Source organism: Sarcophilus harrisii, chromosome 2 (genome assembly GCF_902635505.1).
Source record: "Sarcophilus harrisii chromosome 2, mSarHar1.11, whole genome shotgun sequence".
Classification (NCBI taxonomy): domain Eukaryota; kingdom Metazoa; phylum Chordata; class Mammalia; order Dasyuromorphia; family Dasyuridae; genus Sarcophilus; species Sarcophilus harrisii.
The window spans coordinates 162,187,267-162,213,396 of record NC_045427.1 but is presented as its reverse complement, the minus strand read 5'-3'; the positions used below and the strand labels follow the sequence as shown (position 1 = coordinate 162,213,396).

At 30.3% G+C, this 26,130-nt stretch overlaps 1 protein-coding gene across 2 annotated transcripts in view; it reads left to right on the top strand.

The window, feature by feature from the left end:
* The window catches only part of LOC100933530 (D-beta-hydroxybutyrate dehydrogenase, mitochondrial), a 74,042-nt gene that overhangs the window by 23,709 nt on the left and 24,203 nt on the right, over nucleotides 1-26,130 (top strand). Inside the window, exons 2-3 of one of the 2 annotated variants that reach the window (XM_031951107.1) lie at nucleotides 4,951-5,085; nucleotides 6,766-6,918. In XM_031951107.1, the coding sequence (XP_031806967.1) occupies nucleotides 4,951-5,085; nucleotides 6,766-6,918 (288 nt within the window). Of the gene's footprint in view, nucleotides 1-4,611; nucleotides 5,086-6,765; nucleotides 6,919-26,130 lie in introns of those variants that run through there. The other variant, XM_031951106.1, reaches the window with a different exon arrangement.

Below are 26,130 nucleotides of genomic sequence, written 5' to 3'. Positions count from 1 at the left end.
GCACTCCTAATATCTCGGGAGTGCCATAAGGAGTTTTCAGGTCAACAATCTCTCCAGAAACCCAAAATGAGCCTTTTTCAAAGATTGATTAGGCTTCCAAACTCCAGAATAGAATTGGAGGGATCAGATCAAGTATGTTCCCTGCATTGAGAAAGCACCCAGATGCATTTTTCTGTGTTTTTATGCACCAAAAAATATCCAGAACCAATTTATGACTAATGGCACCCAGACTTGTGCCCAAAGGCACCCAAATTTGTACCCAAAGGCACTCAGACCAGATAGTGCCACATGGCATCCCATTGGCACTTCACAGAGCTGTATGGCTCATCAGCTCAACTTTTTTCTGGGGGCCCATATTTGCTAGCAATCAGAAAACTTACCCTGCAGGGTTTCAAACCAGGATCTACCATAGGTCAAATAGAGGTTTGTCAGCAGTGAGTCTTTGCTGAAGCTGGATTTGGTCTCCCCATGGGGTAGGCACCCTTAAAAGAGTCCAGGACCAGCCACTCCAAGGTTCCCCACCAAGATCTGCGGCTCTCCAATCTCTAATATTGCTCTCAGATCTCATATCTTTCAGGAGCCTCCAAATGTAATGCCAGAAGGAAAGGAAGAGATTGGTTTTTAATATTTTAATTGTGGAGAATTTAGACTAACTAAGGCCAGCCAGCTGCATGGAATTCTTGTCTCAAAGCATTCAGCAGAGAGCAATTAATTCAGGAGACTTTTATAGCTAGGTGAAACAAAGGCAGATAAGGTGTATGTGGGGAGAATACTGGGTGGGGGATAAGTCATAGTTCCTGGAAAGCATCATAACTCAATCCTGACAGGATCAGGGTAAGGGGGTGGTGGTGAGGATACTGAGTGAGTGGAAAAGATAAAGTTGAGGGCAGGAGACAGCAAGGTAAGGGGCAATAATACTCAAAGGAGGGGGAATTATCCCAGCAGGCATTTGAGATAAGACACCTGGAGTTTTGACTCGATGGGATTTCAGGGCCTCCAGTCCTCCTGGCAAGGAACAAAGGAATGGGGCTTTTAATAATTTTATTCAGGGCATAATTCAAGGAAAATGAGCCATTAAATAATCACTTTATAATTATAATTTCATTTGATACAACAACTCTAGGAGATAGGGAGAAGCCGCTATTATCCCCTTTTTATAATTAAGAGAACTGAGGCTGACAGAAGTTAAATGCTTTGCTTAGGGTCACTTAATTAGAAAGTGTCTGAAAACTGCATATGAACTCACATGTATTCATATGAACTCTTGACTCCAGGCCTAGTATCCAGTCCACTGAGTGCCTAAACTCCCTCTCAGTTCACTTTTGGACATGTGAGATTTGTAGTGTCTATGAGAAAGTCAGATGATATCTGTGAAAAGGTATTAAAACTATAAAAATATCTGCTCCCAGAGGATGGAAAATATAGATAAAAGAAAGCTAAGAACAAATAGTGTAATGCCAGAAAAACTGAGTAAGATAGAAATTAGAGATAATTTAATAATTTATTAAATGGGAGAGATTTACTGGGACCAAATAGATCTATGTTTGATCTCAGGGCTGAATGAAACTATTGTCTCCAAGAATCCACCAGTGAATGTCAGATACAAGATTCTTTTATAGGGTAACAAGAACAATGACATAACGGGGAGGAGGCACCTAGGATGATATAATGGTGGAGAGGCTGCTGATATTCTAATGATATCTAAAATAGATAAAGACTTTTATCCCATCAAACATTAAGAGGGAATGATTATAGCCTAAGGTCTAAGATATAAGACGTTTATCCTAATATTAAGAGGGAATGGTTATAACCTGAGGGAAGTTTAGGGAATTAGGGAATTAGGGAAACTGGGTCAAGATATTAAAAGGGAACTGTGGCACAATAGAACCATCAAACATACCCACACTTAATCCCTGGAAGGAGGACAGACAGATAGATAGACAGGAGGGGAACTATGATAAATCAGTATCATAGAAGCCAAGAGAAGTTTATATAGGATGGGGGTGTTTAATGTCAATGCAACATGTTGCCTAAGAATCAAGAATGAAGTGGTTAGGTTTCAAAGCTAGCCTATCTAACCCCATAACGTAGGTGAAATTGGAATGAAAAATGACAGGAAATTCTCCTATTCAGATGGAATTTTTAGTAGTACAGAGAAGACATGAAAAAAAAAACACAATTATTTATCTGTTGAATTCTGTTGCTTAATTAAGGGAAATTAATTTAATTAAATGAGAAGATGTATTCTGATGGAAGTGGATTTCTTTGACAAAGAGACCTCAGTTTCAATTGATCAATGATGGACAGAAGCAGCTACACCCAAAGAAAGAACACTGGAAAATGAATGTAAACTGTTTGCATTTTTGTTTTTCTTCCCGGGTTATTTTTACCTTCTGAATCCAATTCACCCTGTGTGACAAGAGAACTGTTTGGTTCTGCACACATATATTGTATCTAGGATATACTGCGACATATTCAACATATATAGGACTGCTTGCCATCTAGGCGAGGGGATGGAGGGAGAGAGGGGAAAAATCGGAGCAGAAGTGAGTGCAAGGGATAATGTTGTAAAAAAAATTACTCTGGCATGGCTTCTGTCAATAAAAAGTTATTATAATAAATTTTAAAAAACAGCAATATTAAAATGATGATCAACTGTAAAAGACTTCTAGTTTAATCATGATGATTCAAGACAATTCCAAAAAACTCAAGGTGAAAAATGCTATACACATACAGAGAGAGAACTGATTAATTCTGAGAGCAGATTCAAACATACTTTTGTCATTTACTTTATTTTTCACTTCTTTGTAATATTGCAAATATGGAGATAATTTTTACATAATTTCATATGTATAATTGATATCATATTGCTCAATGGGTGGGGGAGGCTAGGAGAAGGAAAAAGTTTGGAACTCAAAAATTTTTAAATGAATGCTCAAATAAAATATATATATATATAATATATGTATATATTATATATATGTATATAAATATATATATATATATGTATTCACATATGCATATCTATATATACATGTCCCTGATTTCCAGCTCACCTCTGTAGAAACTTCAGAGAATTTCCCTATGAGTGAGACTGAGGTATTTCTCCCTTAGTTGAACTAAGGTATCATCTTCCAGTGGGAGAGCTCATTCACTCTATGTTTGTCTAGTATATTATCTAGTTTTACACTTCTAATTTCTCTTGGTTGTCTTCTGAGAGAAATGGATTTACTTGGTATTCATTATTTGTTACTTAGTGCTAAGTTGGAAGGAGTCAAGTCTTCAGAAATAAGTTTGAGGATAGTAGCCAGGAAAGTGTCTTGAACTTAAGAAAACACTATTGTGTTAGACCATATTAATACATAGATAGATATAGATAGATAGATATATAGATATCTTAAGGAGGGAATAGAAATATAATTCTAATCTAGTATCTTCTGTCTGGATAGAACAGGTAAATCAGGTTTATTGTCCTTTCTTCACCCCTAAGCAAGAGTCAAAGTCTTTTTTCCAGGATGGGTGGACAAGATTCCTGAGATATTTATCAAAGTCTCATTGTAAACTGTATTAATCAGCCCACTGGGGCATTCATTCAACCTCCATGGCTAACAGATACCCCCCTGATCTCAATACATAGGTGATATACCTTGGGAGAAGGAATTGCCACACAAAAGAAATCGTAGTTCATTAACATACATTTTGAAATTCTATTTATATTAAGAGTAATAAAGTTTTAATAAAGTCAGCTATAATTCTCTTGAATCCAACGTGAAGACAGAACTAAAGAATTTTTTTAAATGAACTATCCCACATAGAAATGGGTTCTCTAGCATGTTTTAATACACTTGGAAAATGTCTTGATAACTAATTTAGCCAATGTGTGCATGTGTGTGTCTGTATGTGTGTGTGTGTGTGTCTATCTATTAGTGGGTTAAAGAAAAATCCTATAAAATTATTCACTATTTATTTACTTTGTCACTTTCTTATGTGATATTAATATATGTCAGAATTCCATGGGGTGGAATTTGAGTTTAACTTTGGATGCTGGTAAATGGACTGAGTTCACCCTCTTTTGGAGGGAAATCGTAATTTAATATTCTAAATTTAGAACTGTCTTAGACATTACCTAGTCCAAAATCCTCATTTTATAAATTAAATAACTGAAGAACAGAGAGTTGAAGTAATTTGTTCAAAGTCAATTGGGTTACAGAGCCAAGATTTGGGGCTATTTCCTGTAATTCCAAAGTCAACATTTTTCCACACTACCTCCATTCATTTTAGAGTTCTCCTGTTTTTTTCTTCTTTGTTCATTCTGTAAACATTGTTGTTGTAATAAGCCTCCTCGTTTCTCCAGACTGAATTTATTTTTCTCCCTGGTTTGGGCCAATTTACGAACAATGCCAGGGGCATTGCCAGCACAGCAAATCCCCAGACTTCCCATTGCATCCTTTAGAGTTTACCCTGGCAGTCTATTTGTTTATAGAGTAGTCATCCCCCTCCTAGCACAGACTGTAACAACCATTCCACTATCAGGGAGGAGTTGGGGGAGGAACTTATCCAGGGCTTACTCTGACCTTCCAGTTAGTCTAAAGTATTTAGTATCACATTTCTCTATGTTGCATAAGGAAGGCACATTTCTCTATGTTCTGTTATTACCTTAGGAGATAAGTCAGGCTATGCCTGTAATTCCCAATTTCTTCCTTTGTGCTGAACCTACGATGTTAGAATTCATGCATGGTTGGAGTCACCCATTCTGGGGAGCTCTCCTTTTGGGATTACTACTGCTAGTCTGGAGAAAACTTGTCTCCTCTGTAAGCTTTCATCAGAAAAAACTTGATGTGACTGGTAAAGCAGTGCTTGTCACTGGCTGTGATACTGGTTTTGGGCATTCCCTGGCCTTGAGATTGTTCCATCTTGGTTTCACTGTGTTTGCTACTTGCCTCTTTCCAGATGGGGAAGGAGCACAACGTCTGAGGCAGGAGGCAGGAGGTAGCTGTCGCATGCATGTTTTTAAACTCGATGTCACTCAAGATCAAGATGTGGTGGACGCCAAGGACTTCCTCCTGAAGAATCTGCCTGAAAAGGGTACAGTATTTTCCTTACTTCAGAGCAGACCCTAGCTATTCATTCTATGAACACCCTGAAGGCTAAGACCTATCCTCACAAAGAGAGCACCCACTGTTTTTACTTCTAGACAGGGTTTCCTAAGTGGGTAAGAGTAAAAACTAACGTTTGGATCCCAGACTTGAGGGAGAAAGGTGAGTGGAGGAGAAATGAGTTTCTAAGACTGCAATCTATAACCAGTACAGCCCAATGGAATTTCTTCCAGTCTAATGTGCATAGTTATAGCCTATCCCCAGGGCAAAAAGACTGATAAACCACATCCAAAATTTTCTTTCCCTCCCTGCGTCTCCTTCATACCATTTCTCTTTTATTCCTCTTAAATGTTCCCTGCAGAGAAGGGATAGCTTAATCTTTTTTTGGTACTTATATCCTCAATGCTTATTACAGTGTCTGACACAGAGTAGGCACCTAATGTTTGTTTATTGATGTGTCTTTGTCTAATAACTCACATACAACACTTTTCTCACAACAATCCTGTGAGGAACTGGATTTTCCAGAACCGTTTTTTAGGGAAAGTTAATTAGAATAAAATCACTTCTCTCCTCTCTCTTCTTTCCCTCATCTTTGCCAACTTCCCATCTCCCATGAACTTCTGGTAGGTATGGTTCCAAATAGAATGGAAACATTAGAAAATTTGGTAGATACTGGATTTATAATCCAAGATCACCAAGTCCAACTCTTTTATGTGACAGATGAGAAAACTGAGGCACAGAGAGATGAAGTGGCTTTAATTAATTTAAATCAACTAATTTAATTAATGTTCACTGATTGATTGACTTGTGAGTTTTTGTCTAATAATATTCCCCTTATTCTGAGCATTTTCACTGGCTGTCCCCTATGCATAGAAAATATTCCCTCCTCATCTCTGCCTCCTGGCTTTCCCAGCTTCCTCCAAGTTGCAGGAAAAAGCCCATCTTCCACAGTAAGTCTTTCCCAATTCCTCTTCCTTCTAGTGCCTTCCCTCTGCCAATTATTTCCTATTTCCAGGGTAGAGAGCATTATGGGAATGGGGGCATCATGACATGGGCTAGCATACTCACGTGGGACTAATAACCATCTTTCTCTGACAATTAAGGAATATTAATTTTTTTTATGGGAGCTGTCAGCATCTTGTAGGCTTTGTTAGTAGACCTGAGTTAGCAGACTCACTGATGTCTAGAAGGCAGTTAAGAGACTCAGTGCATAGAGCATTAGTCAAAAAGAGTTGAATTCAAATTCAGACTCAAACAATAGCTAGTTGGGTGACTCTGGGCAAGTCACTTAATCCTGTCTGCCTCAGTTTCCTCTTCTGTAAAATTAGGTGGAGGAGGAAATGGCAAATCACTGCCAAGAGAAAAAAACTCTGTGTGTTCCTGACCTTATCTCAGGGACTGAAAAATTGGATTGAGAAATTATACAAAATGGGGTAGAAATAGAAAATAGGGTTAATTACAGAATAAAATCAATTTTCAAATGATACAAATACTTTTTAATTTATTCAATTATATAACTGCTCATTCAAAGACAAATAAAAACAAGGTGGAAAAATGTAATTTTCACGAAAGTATCATAAGGTAGCTAATAATGTTGTTTTGATAGACAAAGGTTCTCTTCTTCAATCATTACTGTAATAATTGATTATAAAAATATTGTTTCTCCTAGCTCTCTGGGGACTAGTAAATAATGCTGGTCTAGCACTGTGTGGTAAGATGGAATGGATATCTTTTGATGACTTAAAAAAAGTTATAGATGTCAATGTTTTGGGAAGCATCAGGACAACTCTAAAACTTCTTCCTCTTATAAAAAAGAGTCAAGGTGAGTAATATTTTCACTATTGTCAAATAATGGGTGCTAGTAAAGGACTTTGAATGATATAGAAGTTAATTTTAAACACTTACATTCCATACCAGAATAAAAGCAAATTGTCAATAATTTAAGGCTCCAAGATTCCATCTGAGCTTACTCTTTCAGACCAAATAAAAAATGATAACACAACAGTTATTATAACATTAAAACAAAACACTTCTTTTTATTTCTTAGACTACATGTTTGTGACCAACTGTGTCAATGCATGTTAGGAATTAACTAGTTAGCCTGGCTTCTTATCCCCTTATCACAGAAATGAATGACTACAATCATACAATATATATTCAGCAAATATGCATAAGAACTTCTGTTTTATACTGTATTCTAATGAAAGCTGTGAGGATATAAAACAAGTTGGAAACATAATCCCTGGCTTTATAGAGGTTTTGCCTAATAGATATTGCCAAAAGTCTTAGTGCAGCTTTAAATTTTAATAGCTCAAAATTACACTAAGATTTCTGGAATGCCCTGCATATTGTAGAAGAAAGAGAATCACAAAAGACACCTTAATACAGACTAAGTATAGTGAATCAAAGTGTTGTCAACTAAAAATTCTATAGAATAACAAGTATGAGAATTATTAATGGGGAGTAAGGTTGAGATAGTTGCTTTAAAAGGTGATTCTTAAGTTAGATCCTTTTTAAAAAATGAATGTACATCAAAGGTGAAGTTTTCAGCAGATCCAGTTGCTTCCATCTCTAGCACAATCTCTGAAGGAGAAAAGTTAAGGTTATTGGCATACAAAGGCATCACTAGTAGTAGTCATATTATAAAAACATTGCCTCAGAGCATTAAAATTAAGGGTAAAAAATATAATTTATAATCCCTGAACTTGTCTAAAAATTCTAATTAGGGATGTAGAAACTGATTTGTTTTCTGGCCTGGACTTGAGATTTATTGGTTTAGGAAACTACTGGTGTGAAAACTTTCCTCTTCTAATGCAAATATTGTGTAATTCCCAGACTTAAAAGATTTGTATGGAATTGTTGAGAGGTTTACTGATTTATTTAAAGTTATGTGACCATTATATATTGGAGGTGAGACCTGCACTCCTAACTCTTAAACCAGCCATTTACCCATTATGTCAAACTGCTTTTATTTAGCATTCACTTAGAAAGAATAATTAATTAAAACGTAAAGTTATCAGATCGTTGGGATTGTTAAAAATATTGATGAATGTATGAATGTAGTTAGAAATGTTGTTATGCTTAACTGAAATACTTGGTGGAAATCACATTGAAAATGCTGAAGTAGGGGGCGGAGCCAAGATGGCGGAGAAGACACACGCGACTTTCTAAGCTCTTCTCTTACCCTCTTTATCAATATTATATCGAGCCTCAAAAATAGTCTTGACTGCTACAAAAGAAAAAGATAAGAAGTAGAAAAACTCACCGGCTGAAGAAAATCTGGTCTCCCAAAAAGGTTGGCTGGGGGCCAGGGGGGCAAGGAGCGGGGAAAGAAATTGGGTTCGAGGAGAGTCTCCAAACCGAGGGTGAAGGCACAGATCTCAGCACAAAGGGCCCCCAACCCCAGTCGGGGCTTCTCCTTTGGGCAGTTGTGATCCTGCAAGCAGGAGGGCGCCAGCCGGGTTAGCCTCCAATCTGGCGCAGTGGGGAGCCGGCTTGGGGCCATAGAGCTTTCCAGGGCCGAGGTACGGCCAAGAGACACTGGGCAGAGTTTGTTGGGGTCTGCGTCAGCTGCACCACAGTCCCACAAGAGGCTCCGGCCGGGCGGGACACTTTCACCACTTATTCTCTGGCCAAGGGCTTCGATAAACCACTCCAGCCCTACTGCAGTTTATTGGCTCGGCCAGTGCTGAATCCCACTTCCTGTTGGGGGAAGGGAAAACTCTTAAGAGCACTTAACCCTCAGAGCCGGAAATCGGGTTTAAATCTTTCCTGCTCTGCAAGGAAAGCTGGTCCCCTTGCCTAGGAGACCTCCCTAAAGGCTTTAAAACATGAATAAAAAGATGAAAAGAACAATAACAACTTCCTATGCAGAAAAAGAGGGTCAAAAACCTGAAGGAGACCCTCAAAAAGCAAAAAATGCATCAGGGCCTTCCTCCTTCCATAATGCTTCCAATAGAAAGAGACCAATTAAAAGTCTCAAAAAGAGAGTTGGGAGATAAATGGGGAAAGGAAAGAAAACCTTAAAAGGAAACAAAAACTTCCTGAAATAAATTGGAAAAGTTAAAAATTCCCAGGAAGTGCAGGGAAAAAAATTTTGAATTGGAAAAATAAAAAATCTCAGGGAAAGTAAGAATTGTGAATTGGGAAAAATAAAGGAATTCAAGAAAGTGGATTTTGAATTGGAAAAGACAAAGGAACACCAAGAAAGTAGGATCTTGAATTGGAAAAAAATAATTCACTAAAAAATTAGTGAAATGGAAAAAAATTCCACAGACCAAAACAATAATTCAAAAACTCAATTGGACATATACAGAAAAAGTAAAAAAGCTATTGAAGAAAATAATTCCTTTAAAAATTAGAATGAACAAATTGAAACTAATGATTCATTGGGGCAGCAAGAATCAGTCAAGCAAAAACAAAAATGACAAACTGGAAAAAAACCACGAATTTTCTACTTGGAAAACGAAGACTTGGAAAAATAGATCTAGGAGAGATAATCAAAGGTTTTGGACTTTCTGAAAACTAGATGAAAAAAAGAGCCTAGATACTATTTTTACAAAAATCATCAAAAACTCCCAGATGTAAAGAATCAGAAGGTAAAATAGGATTGAAAGAATTCATCGAACCTTCCTGAAAGAAACCCCAAAATAAAAAACCCCAAGGAATTTATTGTAAAATTTCAGAACCTATCAGATTAAGGAAAAAATTTTACAACAGCCAAAAACCATTTAAATACCGAGGTGCCACAATAAGGATCACCCAAATCTGGCTGCCTCTACATTAAAAAGGAAAGAAAGGGCCTGGAATATGATATTCAAAGGGCACAAGAACGAGATGCAAAGGAATTCCACCCAGCCTGAGCATTTTCTTCCCAGGGAAGAAAGATGGAATTTAATTGAAACAAAATGAATTCCATTTGTTTCCTGAAGAAAAACCAGAACTAAACAAAAATTTGATCTCCAAGAATAAACCCAAGAGATGCAGAAAAGGAAAAATAACTCTTGAGAATTTATTTCTGTTGTGGATATACAAAAGAAACATGTATAATTTGATTGTAATTGATATAACATAAAAAGGGAAGTAGAAGGAAAAGGAAAGGCAGAACAAGGTGGGAAGGAGGGATAAAAAGGGCCACATCCCACAAAGAGGCTAAGGAAACTTATCCATATCCTGGGGAATTTAGAGGGGAAAACATTGTGTGAATCTTACTCCCCATCAAGGATTGGCTCAAAAGAAAAAATAATTGACATTTTTTGAAAAAATTCTCTCCGCCCTTAAAAAACGGGGGAGGGAAAAAAAAGGAAAAATAAGGAAGGAAGGGGGAAAAACCCAAAGGGGGAGGGAGGGATTAAAAGAGGATAAGTATCGTGATACAAAGGGGTTAATGTTTAAAAGGGGGAAAAGAGGGTTGGGGAGGCAAGAAAGTAAAGCACAATCAGGGTTATTAGGATGGCAGGAAAATAAGATTTAGAATTTAACCGTAAAATGGGGTAAATGGGATGAACTCCCATAAAGAGGAGGCAGATAGCAACTGGATCAAAAGTCAGAACCCTACAATATGTTGTTTTAAAAAACACATTTAAAAACAGGGGGATTAATTATAGAGTAAAAAGTAAAAAGGCTGGAGCAAAACTATTATGCTTCAGGTGGAGAATCAAAAAGGGAAGCCATCCTTATTCAGGCCAAAAGTAAAAGGGATCCTTTAAAAGAGATAGGAAAGGTAACTACCCTCCAAAGGGTACCAAAAAGAAGAATATCAATATTAAATTTTCAATGGTATGGCACCCAACTTCCTAAAGGAGAAGGTTGAAAGTTAAAGAAAAATAAAACAAAACTGTAATAGTAGGAATCCCAACCTTGCACTCCCAAAGAATTAGACAAACCAAACCAAAACAAATAAGAAAGAAATTAAAAAGTAAATAGAATATTAGGAAAATTAGGTATGTTGGATCTTTGGAAAATTGAATAGATAGAAGGAAATTACTTTCTTCTCAAGCGTTCAGGAACCCATTCAAAATTGAATATATTAGGACATAAAGACTTCCAAAATTAAATGCAAAGAAAGGCAAAATAGAAATGCTTTCTTTCCAGATCATAATTCAATTTCCCATTTACCAAAAAAAAGTTGGGGAAAGGGCCAAAAAGCAATTGGAAACTAAACAATCTCAATCTTAAAGAAATGATTGGGTGAACAACAAATTAAGATACAATTAATAATTTCCTCAAGATAATGACAATGATGAGACATCATCCAAAATTTCTGGGATGCAGCCAAAGGGTAATAAGAGGGAATTTTCCTCCCAGAGGCTTACTTGAATAAAAAAAGAGAAAGAAAAGATTAATGAATTGGGCTTTTAACAAAAAACTAAAAAGACCAAATTAAAACCCCAAATCAAATAAACTTAAATTGGGGAAATTCAAAATTAAAAGGAAAATTAAAAATATTAAAAAAACTATTGAACCAAAATTAATAAAACCAAGAGTTGGTTCTATGAAAAAGCCAATAAAATAGATGCCTTTGGTAAATCTGATTAAGAAAAAGGAGGGAGGAAAATGAAATTAGTAAATCCTTAAAAATGAAAAGGAGAACTTTCCACCAAAAGGGAAGAGGAATGAGAAATAAAAGGAGTTATTTTGCCCAACTTTTATAATAAATTTGATAACCTAAGGAAATGGATGACTACCCCAAAAATACAAGACTTCCCAAAATTGGAGGAAGAAAATTGGTTTGGGAATAGTTCCTATTTCAAGAAAAAGAAATGAACAGGCAATTAAACAACTCCCTAAAGAAAAATCCCGGGACCAGATGGATTTACATGTGAATTTTACCAAACATTTAAAGAACAATTGGCCCCAAATATAAATTATTTGATAAAATAGGGAAACGAAGGAGTCCTACCAAAACCTTCCTATGACACAATTGTGGTTTGATACCTTAAACCAGGTTAGGCTTGAAAACAGAGAAAAAATTATAGACCAACTTCCCAAGAATATTGATGCCAAAATCTTAAATAAATTTAGCAAAAAGACCTACAGAAAATCATCTCCAAAGGTTACATATTGATCAAGTAGGATTTATACCAGGAATGGGGTTTGGTTCAATATTAGGAAAACCATCAATATAATTGGCCATTTAAAACCAAATTCAAAACCATATGATCAATTAATAGATGAAAAAAGCATTTGATAAAAATCCAACATCCATTCCTATTAAAAAACACTTGAGATAAAAAAAATGGACTTTTCCCTAAAATAATCAGCATCTATTTAAAACCATCAGTTTAAATCATATGTAATGGAGCAAATTGCAAACCATTTCCAATAAGATCTGGAATTGAAACAAGGTTGCCCACTAATTCATTTATTTTATTGATTGAAACGCTAGCTATAAAGCAATAAGAGCTGAGAAAGAGATTAAAGGAAAAGGAATAAGGCAAATGGGAAGCCAAATTATCCCTTTTGCCGATGACATGATGGTATTTAGAAATCCCAGAGATTCTCTAAAAGTTATTAGAAATAACCACAACTTTAGCAAAGGTTTGGTTATAAAAAACCCACATAAGTCAATAGATTCTTATATCACTTTTCCAACAGTGAGGTTACAAAAGAGAAATTCCATTTAAAGTAACTACTGATAATATAAAATATTTAGGGAAATCTGCCAAGGGAAAAATCCAGAAACTTTATGGAGCAAAATTACAACCACTTTTCACACAAATTAAGTCTGGATCTAACCAAGGAAAAATATTAAATGCTCTTGGATAGGGCGAGCAAAAATTAAAGATGACAATATTACCAAACTAATTTTTTTTTAGCCTTATAAAAAAAAAAAAATTTTTAAACCTTGAAAAAAAAAAATTTAAAAAAAAAAAGGGAATTTAAAAAAAAAAAAAAAAAATTTTTGGGTCCAACTTAAAAATTAAAAAAAAACCAAGGTTACCAAAAAAATTTTTTTAAAGGGAAAATTAGTTATAAAAAGAAAAAAGGAAAAAAAAAAACCCAAAATTTGGGAAAAAAATTTTAAAAAAGGGTTTTGGAAAAATGGGGAAAAATTGGGTTTTCCCAAAACCCGAAAAAAATTAAAAATTTCCAAGAAAAAGGAAAAATTTTTTTGGGGAAAAGGAAGTTTTTTAAAATTAAAGGGGGGGTTTTTCCCCAAAAAGGGGAAAAGGGAAAATTTTAAAAAAAAACCAAAAAAAAGTTTTAAAAAAAAACCAAAACCAAAAAAGGGGAAAAAAAATACCCAAAAAAAAAACCTTTTAAAAATTTTAAGGAAAAAAAAAAAATTTCCAAAAATTTAAAAAATTTTTAAAAAAAAACAACCAATTTTGGGAAAAAAAAAAGGGGAAAAAAAAAAGAAATTTTAAATTTTAAAATTAAAAAAAAAAATTTTTTCCCCCCAAATTTAAAAAAGGAAAAAAAATTTTTGGGGGAAAAGGGGAAAAAAAATTGATGTTTTGGGGTTTGGGAAAAAAATTTTAAGGTTGGTTTGGAATTTTGGGGGTTTAAAATTTTTTTTAAAAAAAAATAAACCCAAAAACCCCAAAAGGGAAAGGGGTTTAAAAGTTTTAAAGTTTTGTAGGGGTTGGTTTAAAATTTTTTTTGGGAAAAAAATAAATTGGGGTTGGGGAAAAAGGTTTTTTTGGGAAAAAAAAATTTTTTTAAAAAAACCTGATTTTGGGGGGGCCCCAAAATTTTTAATAAAAAAGGGGGAAATTTATTAAAACCCAACCCAAAAAAAACCAAAAAAAGGGGAAAAAAAAAAATTTTAAAAATTGGGGGAAGGGAACTAAAATTAAAAAAAAATTTTTAAAATTTTTCCTTAAATTTTCCCAATTTAAATTTTTGTTTTTTTTAAAAAAATTTTTCCAATTTTTTTTTTTGTTTAAAAAAAATTTTTTAAAATTTTTTTTTTTGGGGGGGGAAAAAAATTTTAAAAAGGTTTCCCCCTTAAGGGGGAAAAAAAAAAAATTTTTAAAAAAAAAAAATTTTAAATTTTTAAAAATTTAAACCCGGGAAGGGGGAAAAAAAAAAAAGGAATTTTAAAAAAAAAAATTTTTAAAAAAAAAAAAACCCAGGAAATAAAAAAAAAAAATTTTAAAAGTTTTTTAAAAAAAATTTAAAAAAAAAAAAAAAGGGAAATTTTTAAAATTTTAAAAATAAAAACCCAAAAAAAGAAAATTTTAATTTTAAAAAGAAACCCTTAAAAAAAAAAAAAATTTTTAAAAAAAAGGGGTTTTTTAAAAAAAAAAGGGGGGAAAAAAAACCCCAAAAGGTTTTTTTAAAAAAGGGTTAATTAATTTTTGGAAGGGAAAAAAAAAAGGGGGGGGTCCCAAAGGGGAAAATTTATTTTTAAAAGGGGCAAGGAAAAAAAAATTTTTTTTAATTTAAATTTAAAAAACCCCCTTTTTTGGGGGTTTAAAAAGGAATTTAAAAGGGGAAAAACCTTAATTGGAAATTTTTGGAAATTTTTAGGGTAAAATGGAAAAAGGATTTTTTTAAATTTAAAAAATTTGGGGGAAAAATTTAAAAGCCTTTTAAAAAAAAGGGGGAAAAAAAGGGGGGAAAAAAACCAAAAAAAAAAAAAATTTTTTTTCCCCAAAATTTTTTTTTTTGGGAAATTTAAAAAATTTTTTAAAAATTTTTTAAAAACAAAATTTTTTTGGGGTTTTTTAAAAAAATTGGAAAAAAAAAATTTTTTTTCCCAATTTTTAAATAAAACCCATTTTTAAATTTAAAAAAAAAAAATTAAAAAAAAAACTGAAATTTTTAAAAAAGGTTTTCTTTTTTTTTTTAAATTTTATTTTTAATATTTTAAAATTCCCCCTCCAATTTGGGGAAAAGGGGGGGGGAAAATTTTTTAAAAGAGGTTTTTGTTTTTGTTTAAATTAAAATGGTTTATTGAAAAAAAATTTAAAATAAAAAAAAAAAAATTTAAAAAAAAAAAAAAAAAAAAAATTTCCAAAATTATTTTTTAATTTAAAATTTTTTATTTTAAAAAAGTTTTCCCCCTTGGGACCAAATTTTGGGAAACTTTTGGGAAAACCCTTTTTAATAAAATTTTAAAAGGGAATTTTTAAAAAAAAAAGGGCTAATTTAAAGAAAGTTTAAAAAATTTAAAAAAAAGGTTTTCCCCAAAATTTTAAAAAGGAAAATTTATTTCCAAAAAAAAGAAATTTAATATTTTAAAATAAAAATTTGGAAAAAATTTTAAAATTTTAAAAACCCCAAAAAAAAAAAAAAAAATTTTGGGGGAAAAAAAAAATTTGGGTTTTAAAACCAGGAAATTTTTTTAAAAACCCAAAAAATTTTAAAATTTTAAAATTTTAAAACAATTTAAAAAAAAAAAAAAAAAAAGGTTTAAAATTTTTTAAAGGGAAAAAAATTTTTACCAAAATTTGGGGAAAAGAAAAATTTTTTTTTTAAAAGGGGAAAAAAACAAATTTTTTGGTTTTTTTAAATTTCCCTTTTAAAAAAAAAATGAAAATTTAAAATTTTTTTAAAAACCCAAAAGGGTTTAAAAAAAAAAAAAAAAAAGGGAAAAACCTTTTGTTCCTTTTTTTTCCTTTAAATTTTATAAAAAAAATTTAACCAAACCCGGGAAAATTAAATAAAAAATTTAACCTTTTTTTAAAAAATTTAAGAAATTTAAAATTTTCCCCAAATTAAATTAATTTTTTTTAAATTTCCCAAATATTTTTTTTTAAAAAATTTTAAAAAAAAAAATTTTTAAACTAAAATTTAAAAAAAAATTCCCCCTTTTTTTAAAAAAATTTTTTTTTTTAAAGGGAATTTTAAAATTTGGGAAATTTATTAAAAAATTTTTAAATTCCCCTTTTTAACCAAAAAAAAAATTAATTTAAAAAAATTTTTAATTTAAAAAAAAGGGAAAATTTTTTTTGGGTCAAATAATTTTTAATAAATTCCTTTAAAATTTTTTTTTTTATTTAAAAAAAAAATTAAAATTTAATATTAAAAAATTTTTTAAAAAAAATTTAATTCCCGGAATTTTTGGAAAAAAAAGAAAAAAAGGGGGGAAAAAATTTTCCCAATTTAACTTTTTTTTTTTTAAAATTTTTTTATCCTTTTAAAAAAAAAAAAATTTAATTTAAGAACCCTAAAAATAATTTCCTTAAAATTAACCAAAATTGGGCCCCCTTTTTAAAAATTTTAAAATTTTTTTATTGGTTAAATTGGTTTTTTTTTAAAATTTTTAATTTCCAATTTTTTTAAAAAGGAAAAAAAACCCCAAACTTTTAAAATTTAAAAAAAAGGGAAAAAGGGAAAAAAAAATTTTATTTTTTTAAAATTTTTAATTTTTTTAAAATTTTTAAAATTTAAAAAATTTTTTGGTATTTTTTAAATTTAAAATTTTTTATTTTAAATTTTTTAAAAAAAAAAAACCAAGGAAAGGGAATTGGGTTTTTGGAATTTTTTTGGGGGTTTTTTTTAAAAATTTAAAAAAATTTTTTTTCTTTTAAAAATTTTGCCTAATTTTTTTTTAAATTTTAAAATTTTTAAAAACCTTTAAAAAAATTTTAAATTTTTAAAAATTTTTTTAAAAAATTTTTTTTTAAAAAAATTTTTGAAAATTTTTTTGGAAAATTAAAATTAAAGGTTTTTTTTTTTAAAAAAAATTTCCTTCCAAAAGGTGACTTTTTTTTAAAAAAAAAAATCCCAAAAAAAAAAAAAAATTTTTTTTTTTTTTTTAAAATTAATTTTTGCATAAAAAATTTTTTAAAAAAATTAAGGTTTTTTTTTTTTTTTTTTTTTTTTTTATTTTTTTTTTTTTTTTTTTTTAGGAAAAAAATTTAAATTTAAAAATTTTTTTTTTTTTTTTAAAAATTTTTTCCCCTTTTTTAAAAACTTGGAAATTTTAAATTTAAAAATTTAATTAAACCTTTTGGTTTTTCCTAAAAAAATTTAAGGAAAAGAAAAAATTTTTTTGTAAATTTTAAAAAAAAAACGGTGGTTTTTTAAAAATTTAAATTAAAAGGGTTTTTTAAATTTTTGGGTTTTTGGGGGGTTAATTCCCTTAAAGGTTTGGTTTTTTTTTAATTTTTTTTTTTTTTTAAATTTTTTTTTTTTGGGGTTTTTTTTCCCGCCAAATTTTTCCCTTTTCCCTTTTCCCCCCCCTTTTTTTAAAAAAATTTTTCTTAAAAAATTTAAAATTAAAAAAAAAAATTTTAAAAAAATTATTTTCCAAAAATTTTTTTTACAAAAGGGCTTTAAAATTTTGGGGGTTTTTTTTTTTAAAACTTTGGGAATTTTTTTAAACAAGGTTTTTTGGGGGCCTTTGTTAATTTTGGCCCAAAAAAAATTTTTTAAATTTTTGGTTTCCCCCCAAACCAATAAAAGGGTCCTTTTTTTTTTTAAAATAATATTTTTTTTCCCCTTTTCCCCTTTGGGGTGTAATTTCCAAGGGTTTTAAAACCCTTTTTATTTTTTAAAGAATTTTAATAATTTAAAAACCCAATTTTTCACCCCCTTTTCCCCTTTTTTTTTAAACCCTTAAAATTTTTAAAAATTTTTTTTTTTTTTTTAAAACCTTTTTAAAAAATTTTTAAAACCCCCCTTTTTTTTATTTTTTTTTTGGGCAAAATTTTAAATTTTAAAAAAATTTTTTTTTTCCCCTTTTTCCCCGGTTTTTTTCCCCCCAAACCCCCAATTTTTTTTTTCCCCAATTTCCCTTTTTATTTTTTTTTTTTTTCATTTCCCTTTTTTATTTGGGCCTTCAAAAAAAAATTTCTTCCAAAGTTTTTTTTAAATTTTTTTCCCAAAAAATTTAAATTTTTTTTTGGGGTTTTTCCCAAAATTTTTTAAAATTTTTTTAAAATTTTTTTAAAAAAAACCCCCCTTTCTTTAAAAAATTTTTTTTTTTTTTTAAAATTTTTTTTTTCCCTAAAAATTTTAATTTTTTTTTTTTTTTTAAAAACCCCCTTTTTTTTGGGAATTTTTTTTTTTTAAAATTTAAAAATTTTTTTTATTTAACTTAAAAATTTTTTATTTTTTTTTTAAATTTGGCCCCCAAGGTTTTTTTTTTTTTTTTAAATTTTTTTAAAAAAGTTTTTTTCCCAAAAGGGTTTTTTTTGGGAAAAAAAATTTTTTTTTTTTTTTCCCTTAAAAATTTTTTAAATTAAAATTTTTTTTTAGGGAATAAAAAATTTTGGGGTTTTTTTTTTTTTAAACTTTTGCTAAAAATTTTTTTTTTAATTTTTTAAAACCCGGGCCTTTTTTCCCCGGGGGGGGGTAATTAAAATTTTTTGGGGTTTTTTTTTTAAAAAAAAACCCTTTAATTTTTAAAACCCTTTTTCCCCCTTCCCCAAAAAAAAATTTTTGGAAAAGGGAAATTTTTAAAATTTCTAATTTTTATAAAACCCCAAAAAAAGGTTTTTAAAAAAAAATTTTTAATTTTTTTTTTTTCCTTTTTAAATTTAAAAATTTTTTTTTTTTAAAACCTTTTAAAGGGGTTTTTTTTAAAAATTTTTAATTTTTGGGTTTTTTTAAAAAATTTTAAAATTTTTTTAAAAAAAAAAAATTTAAAAAAGGTGGGTTAAAATAAGGTTTTAAAAATATAAAACCTCTTTGGGTTTTTAAAATTTTTTTTTTTTAAAATTTTTTTTTTTTTAAAAAATTTTTTTAAAAATTTTTTTTTTAAACCTTTTTTTTAAAAATCTTTTTTTTAAAAATTTAAAAAAATTTGGATTTTTTTTTAAATTTTTTTAAAAAAAATTAAATTTTTTTTCTTTTTTTCCAAAAAAAAAATTTAACCTTTTCCCTTTTTTAAATTTTTTTTTTTTTTTATTTCTTTTTAAATTTAAATTTTAAATTTAAATTTTTAAAAATTTTATGTGGTTTATTTTATAACCAGCAACTTTGCTAAAGTTGTGGATTATTTCTAATAACTTTTTAGCAGAATCTCTGGGGTTCTCTAAGTATACCATCATGTCATCGGCAAAGAGTGAGGATAATAAGGTTTTAAAAAAAAAAGATATGAATACTCTGTGCTTTGGTCATAAATTAGCCAGAAACACTTTGATTAATTTAATATCATTCTAAATCTAAGCATCCCCAATTTAGAGAAAGAAATGTTTGAATTAACAAGTCCACCAATGTCCTCAGATACCTTTCATAATACTATTTATAAACATCTTGAAAAAGAAGAAAAGGTCACAAAAATTTAAAATATAGATTTGGATTTAACATTCTATTTCAACATATGCAACAATGATTATATAATAATTGCTTCTTTCTTTCCTTGACTACTCATACTCCTAGAAGAATCAAACGGGATCTCCCTATGATCAATATTTGAATCCTTTCTGTCTTTTATTATCAAATGAATACATAAACATATATATATATATATATATACACACACACAATTATACGTATGTATGTATATATATGTGTGTGTGTATATATATGTGTATGTGTATATATATATTCTCTCTTTGAAACACTTTAGATATGAGTGTGGTTCAAGCACTCTCTGTTCTGACCTACATTTTCCTCACCTGTACAATTGTTTTCCTTGTGCATTCTTTTATATAAGGTAATTTTTTTTTCCTATTCTTCATTCCTTCTCTCTTTTCCTAATGGATATATCTTTCTTGTTTATGTTTTATTTTTTACATCATCCAACATAATCGGATCACTGTCTTTTTGTGTAGAATTCTTCTAACTGCTCTAAAAATGATAAACTTTTTAGAATACACATGTATCATCTTCCCACATAAAAAGATAAACAGTTTAACCTTTTTCAATTCCTCATGATTTTTCTTTAATATTTACCCTTTATATACTCTTTCCTTGAGTTTTATATTTGAAAGTTAAATTTTCTATTTAGCTCTGGTTTTCATTGGGAATGCTTGAAAAATACTCTTGTTTCATTAAATATCCATCCTATTGAAAGATTATATTCAGTTTTTCTGGGTAGATTATTCTTGGTTGTAATCTCAGTTTTTTTTATTTGCCTTCTAGATTATCATATCTCAAGACCTCTCTTCTTTTAATTTGTCACCTGCTAAATCTTGTATGATCTTGACTGTGGTAAAGGGATTTTGAATTATTTCTTTCTGACTGCTTGTAGTATTTTTTTCTTTCATCTAAGACTTGGAATTTAGCTATAATTTCCTGGGATTTTTTTGGGGGGGAATCTTTTTCTGATGATGATTGGTGGATTTGTTTTTTTTACACATAGTATTTTATTTTCCCCCAATTACACATTAAAACAATTTTAAAGTATTTTTTAAAATTTTGAGTTCCAAATTCTATATCTCCTTTCTTCCCTGCCCTCTCAACTCCATGAGACAGCAGTCAATCAGATATAGGTTATACATGTGCAATTATGTAAAAAAATTCATACTAATAATTTTTTTATTAGACAATTCAAAAAATGAGAGAAAGTGGAAAAATAACAATGTTTTAATCTGTATTCAGAAAATATCAGTTCTTTTTCTGGGAACAGATAGTATGCTTCATCATTAGTATCTGGGGATTATCTTGGACTATTATATTATTGAGAATTACTGAGAAATGAGTTCATCCTACTATATTGCTATTACTAATTCTCCTGATTCTATTCACTGTACATTGCATCAGTTCATGTAAGTCTTTTCAGGTTTTCCTGAAATCATCTTCATTGTCTTTTCTTTCTTTAGTTTCCCCTCCTCTCCTCCCAAACAAGAGGCAAAGATATTTTTATACTACTAACAGAAGGCTAAATCCATAAGAGGATTTTAGCAAGCAAAGGAGTTTAGCAATTAAAAAGGGACCTCAGATGTCATTAAGGAGAAAGATGCTATTAAAGCAAGTAGGGAATTATGACATTGATTGGTAGTTTAGGGTCCTAATAGGAATTATCTATTGTGACAAAAAAAAACCCCACACAACCACAAAAACCTAGATAGCATTTTTCAAGAGATCATCAAGGAAAACTATCCTACATTTTAGAAACAGAGGGGGAAAGAGTCATTAAAAGAACCACCTATCACCTTTGGAAAGGGATCCCACAAGGAAAATTCCAATGAACAGTGTTGCAAAACTCCAGAACTACAATCTCAAGGGAAAAATACTGAAAGCAGTAATTCAAAAGCAATCCATATATCAAGGAGCAACAGTCAGGATTATTGAGGATCTGGAAGCTTCTAGAGTAAAGGATTGGAGGGCCTGGAATACCAATATGGAAGGCTAAGCACCTAGGGTTACAACCAAGAATTAACTACTCAGCAAGACTGAGCATCATCTTTTAAGGGAGGAGATGGAGCTTTAATGAAGTAAGAGACTTTCAATTCTATCTATTGAAAAAAACAGAAGTAAAGAGAAAATTTAATTCACAAACACAGGAATCAAGAGAAGCATAGAAAGGTAAAGAGAGGAAAATATTTAAAGGTTAATCTGTTTACATCCCTAGATAGGAAAAAGATATCTGTAATTCTTGAGAACAAAAACAAAAGATATCTGTCACAAGGGCAGATAGAGGTGGGTATCGCATGGCCCAAAGTTGTTGTAAATAGACTCTGATGTGATGACATTAAAGAAAAAGACATTAAGGGATGGAAAAAGATCTGTCCAAGAAAAAGAAGAAAGGGGAGGTATAATGGGACAATTAGTTCATACCATAAGGCTCAAAAGACCTATTACAATCAAGGGAAAGAAGGGAAAGGGATGAGTATTATCTGAAACTTGATCTCATCAGTTTGGGCTCTAAGACAGAATAACTTAATCTTTCAGATAAATTATAGAAATTTATCTAACCCTATAAAGTAGCAGGAGAAAGAGGAAAATAATAAGGAGGGGCAGAATAGAAGGAAGGACAGAAATAAAAGGAAAAAAAGATAAGGGAAGGAGGGAAAGATCATAGAAGATAAAGTAGTGGGTGGGATGGGTTAAAAAACATTACTCAGAGAAGGGGGGAGGGGTGGTAGAAGATAAGGTTGTAGATAACAGGGTTAAAAAAAACACTAAGAGGAACTAAGTAGAAAGAAAGAACAAAAATACAAACAAGGAAGAAAATAGAATGAAGAGGAATACAGAGCTGGTAATCATAATTGTGAATGTGAATGGGTTGAATTTTCCCATAAAACAGAAATGAATTGCAGAGATTAAAAAATAGAATCCTATAATATGTTGTTGCAAGAAACACATTTGACACAGAGAGATATATACAAAGTAAAGGGTAAAAGATTGGAACAGAATTTATTTATACTTCAGCTGAAGTTTAAAAAAAACAGGGATAGCAATTCTGATCTCAGATAAAGCAAAAGCAAAAATAGATCTAATTAAAAGAGATACAAAAGGAAAGTACATCTTATTAAAGGATACTGCAAACAATGAAGTAGTAAGAATACTAAATATATACAGCCAAGTGGTAGAGCAACCAAATTCCTACAGGAGATATTAAGCCAGTTAACAGGAAAAAATTGACAGTGAAATTATATTAGTGGGGAACCTCAGCATTCCTCTCTCAGAAGCAGACAAATTTAATTACAAAATAAACAAGAAAAATTAGAGAAGTTAATAGAATCCTAGAAAACCTAGATATGATAGACCTCTGGAGAAAACTGAGTAGGGACAAAAAGGAATACACCTTTTTCTCAAAAGTACATGGTACCTACACAAATGTTGACCATGTATTAGAGCATGAAAACCTCACAATCATATGCAGAAAGAAAGAAATAAAAATGTTTCCTTTATAGATCATGATGAAATAAAAATTATATTGAATAAAGGGCCAGGGAAAGATAGACTAAAAACCAATTGGAAATTTGGGTCAAACAACAAATCACAGAAACAATCCAAAATTTCATGCAAGAGAATGACAATAATGAGACAACATACCAAAATCTATTGAATTCAGCCAAAGCAGTTCTTAAGGAAAATTTTATATCTCTAAATAGCTACATGATGAAAAACAAAGAAGAAATCAATGAATTGAGCACGAAACTAAAAAAGCTAGGGGAAAAAAAAAATTAACCCCCTCCCATTAAATACCACATTAGAAATGCTGAAGCTCAAAGGAGAGATTAATAAAATTGAAACTAAAAAAAACTATTGAATTAATTAATACAAATAAGAGTTGGTTTTATGGAAAAAACAACAAAATAGATAAATCTTTGGTTACTTTGCTTAGAAAAAATAAAAAAAAATTACCAAATCAAAAATGATGAGTAAACTTACCACCAATGGTTTTTGTCCAACCGTATGGCAACAAATCTGACAATCTAACTGAAATGGATATATATTTACAAAAATAGAAATTGCCCAGATTATCAGAAGAAGAAATAAATGACTTAAACAGTCCTTTTTTTAGAAAAAAGAAACTGAACAAGCCATTAATGAATTTCCTTAGAAAAAAATCTTCAGGGCCAGATGGATTTACAAGTAAATCTTATCAAACATTTAAAGAACAATTCCAATGCTATGTAAACTATTTGAAAAAACTAGGGAAAAAAGGAGTCCTGCCAAATTCCTTCTAAGACACAAATATGGTCTAAATCAGAAGAGTCAAAACAGAGAAAGAAAATTATAGAATCATATCCTTAATGAATATTGATGCAAACATTTTAAATAAAATGTTAGCAAAGAGATTACAGCAACTCATTAGTAGGGTAATACACTATGACCAACTGGGATTTAATACCAGGAATGCAGTTCTGGTTCAATATCAGGAAAACTATTAGTATAATTGACCATATTAATAATAAAATAATTCCTTAAAATAATAATATTCCTTAAAATAATAAGCAGTGTCTATGTAAAGCATTATTTGTAATGGAGAGAAGTTGGATGCATTCCCAATAAGATCAGGGGTGAAACAAAGATGCCCATTATCACCACTATTATTCAATATTGTACTAGAAATGTTGGCTTTAGCAATAAGCAAGGAAAAATAAATTAAAGTAATTAGAGGAAATAAAACTATCATCCTTTGCAGGTGATATGATGATATACTTAGAGAATCCTGGAAAAGCATCCAAAACCCTATTCAAAACAATCAACAGCTTTAGTAAAGTTGCACAATATAAAATAAACCCACACAAATCATCAGTATTTCTATATATTACTGACAAAGCCCATCAGCAAGAATTAGAAAGAGAAATTTCATTTAAAATAATGATAGCTAAAATAAAATATTTGGGTGTCTACCTGCCAAGACAAACCCAGGAACTATATGAACACAATTACAAAACACTTCTCACACAAATAAAGTCAGATCTAAACAAGCAGAAAAATACCAATTGTTCATGGGTAGGCCAAGCAAATATAATAAAAATGACAATTCTGCCTAAATTGGTCTACTTGTTCAGGGCCATACCAATCAAACTGCCAAAAATTATTTTATAGAGCTAAAACAAATAACAAAATTTAGCTAGAACAACAAAAGGCCAAGAATATCGAGGGAAATCATGAAAATAATAAAACAGATCCAAAACTATATTATAAAGCAGCAGTCATCAAAACCATTTGAACAGTGGCTAAGAAATAGAGTGGTAGATCACTGGAACACACCAGACACAAAACACAATAATCAAGGCCTATAGGGTCCTCAAATTACAGCCTGTGGGCCAGATGCAGCAGCTGAGGACATTTATCCCCCTCACCCAGGGCTATGCAGTTTCTTTATTTAAAGAACCACAAAACAAAATTTTTGTTTTTACTATAGTCCAGCCCTCTAACAGTCTGAGGGACAGAACATTATCTCATATAATTATTTCTTATTTCACTACAGATAAGTGATTTCTTCTTCTGAAAACTGCCTATTCATATCCTTTGACCATTTATCAATTGGGTAATAACTTATATTCCTGTAAATTTGACACAGTTTTCCAAACATTTGAGAAATGAAACCTTTATCCCTACCTCATCCCACCCCTACCTCAGTTTTCGGCTTTCCTACTTAATTCATCTGCTTTGGCTTTGTTTGTGGAAAAGCTTTTCAATTTAATGTAATCCAAATCGTCTATTTTGTATCTCATAATACTCTCTCTTTTTTGGTCACAAATTCTTCTCTTTACCCATAGAACTAAAAATTTCATTCTACCCTAATTTGCTTATAATATAGATATTAGATATTTATATCTAAATCATGAGCCATTTGGCCTTTTCTTGAGACATTGTATGTTGGTCTTTACTTAGGTTCTGCCAGACTATTTTCCAATTTTCCTAGCAGTTTTTATCAAATAGTGAGTTCTTATCCCAAAAGTTTGCATCTTTGGGGTGTTCAGACACTAGATCACTATAGTCATTTACTACTATGTATTTTGAACCTAATATGTTCTGCTGATCTACCACTCTATTTCTTAGCTAGTACCAGATTGTTTTGATGATTACCATACTTTGTAATACAGTTTGACATCTGATACAAGTTCATCATCTTCCTTCACATTTTTTAGTTGATTTCCTTGAATTTTTGTTTTTCAGATGAATTTGCTATTTTTTTCTAATTCTATAATTTTTTTTTAGTTTAATTGGTATGGTACTTAATAAGGAAGTTAATTTAGAGAGAATTGTTATTTTTATTATATTAGTTCAGCCTACATATAAATAACATTTCCCCAAATGCTTACATCTGATTTTATTTTTTGAAAAAAAAATTTTTTAATTGTGTTCATATAATTCCTGAGTTGATCTTGACAGGGAAATGTCAAAGTATTTTATATTTTCTATATTTATTTTAAATAAAATTTTCTCTTTCTATCTCTTACCATTGGACTTTGTAATATATAGAAATGCTGATAATTTATGAGCATTTATTTTATATCTTGTGACTCTTGAAATTGTTAATTATTTCAACTAGTTTTTTTCTAGTTGATTCTCTAGGATTTTCTAAATATATCATTTATAAAGAGTGATGATTGTAGTTCCTCATTGTATATTCTAATTCCTTCAATTTCTTTTTCTTTTTTTGCTGTAGGTAGCAGTAAAATATTCTAGTAAAATATTGAATAGTGGTAACAACAAATATCCTTGTCTCCTTATATTATGGGGAAGGTTTCTAACTTATCTTCATTACAGATATTGATTGCCA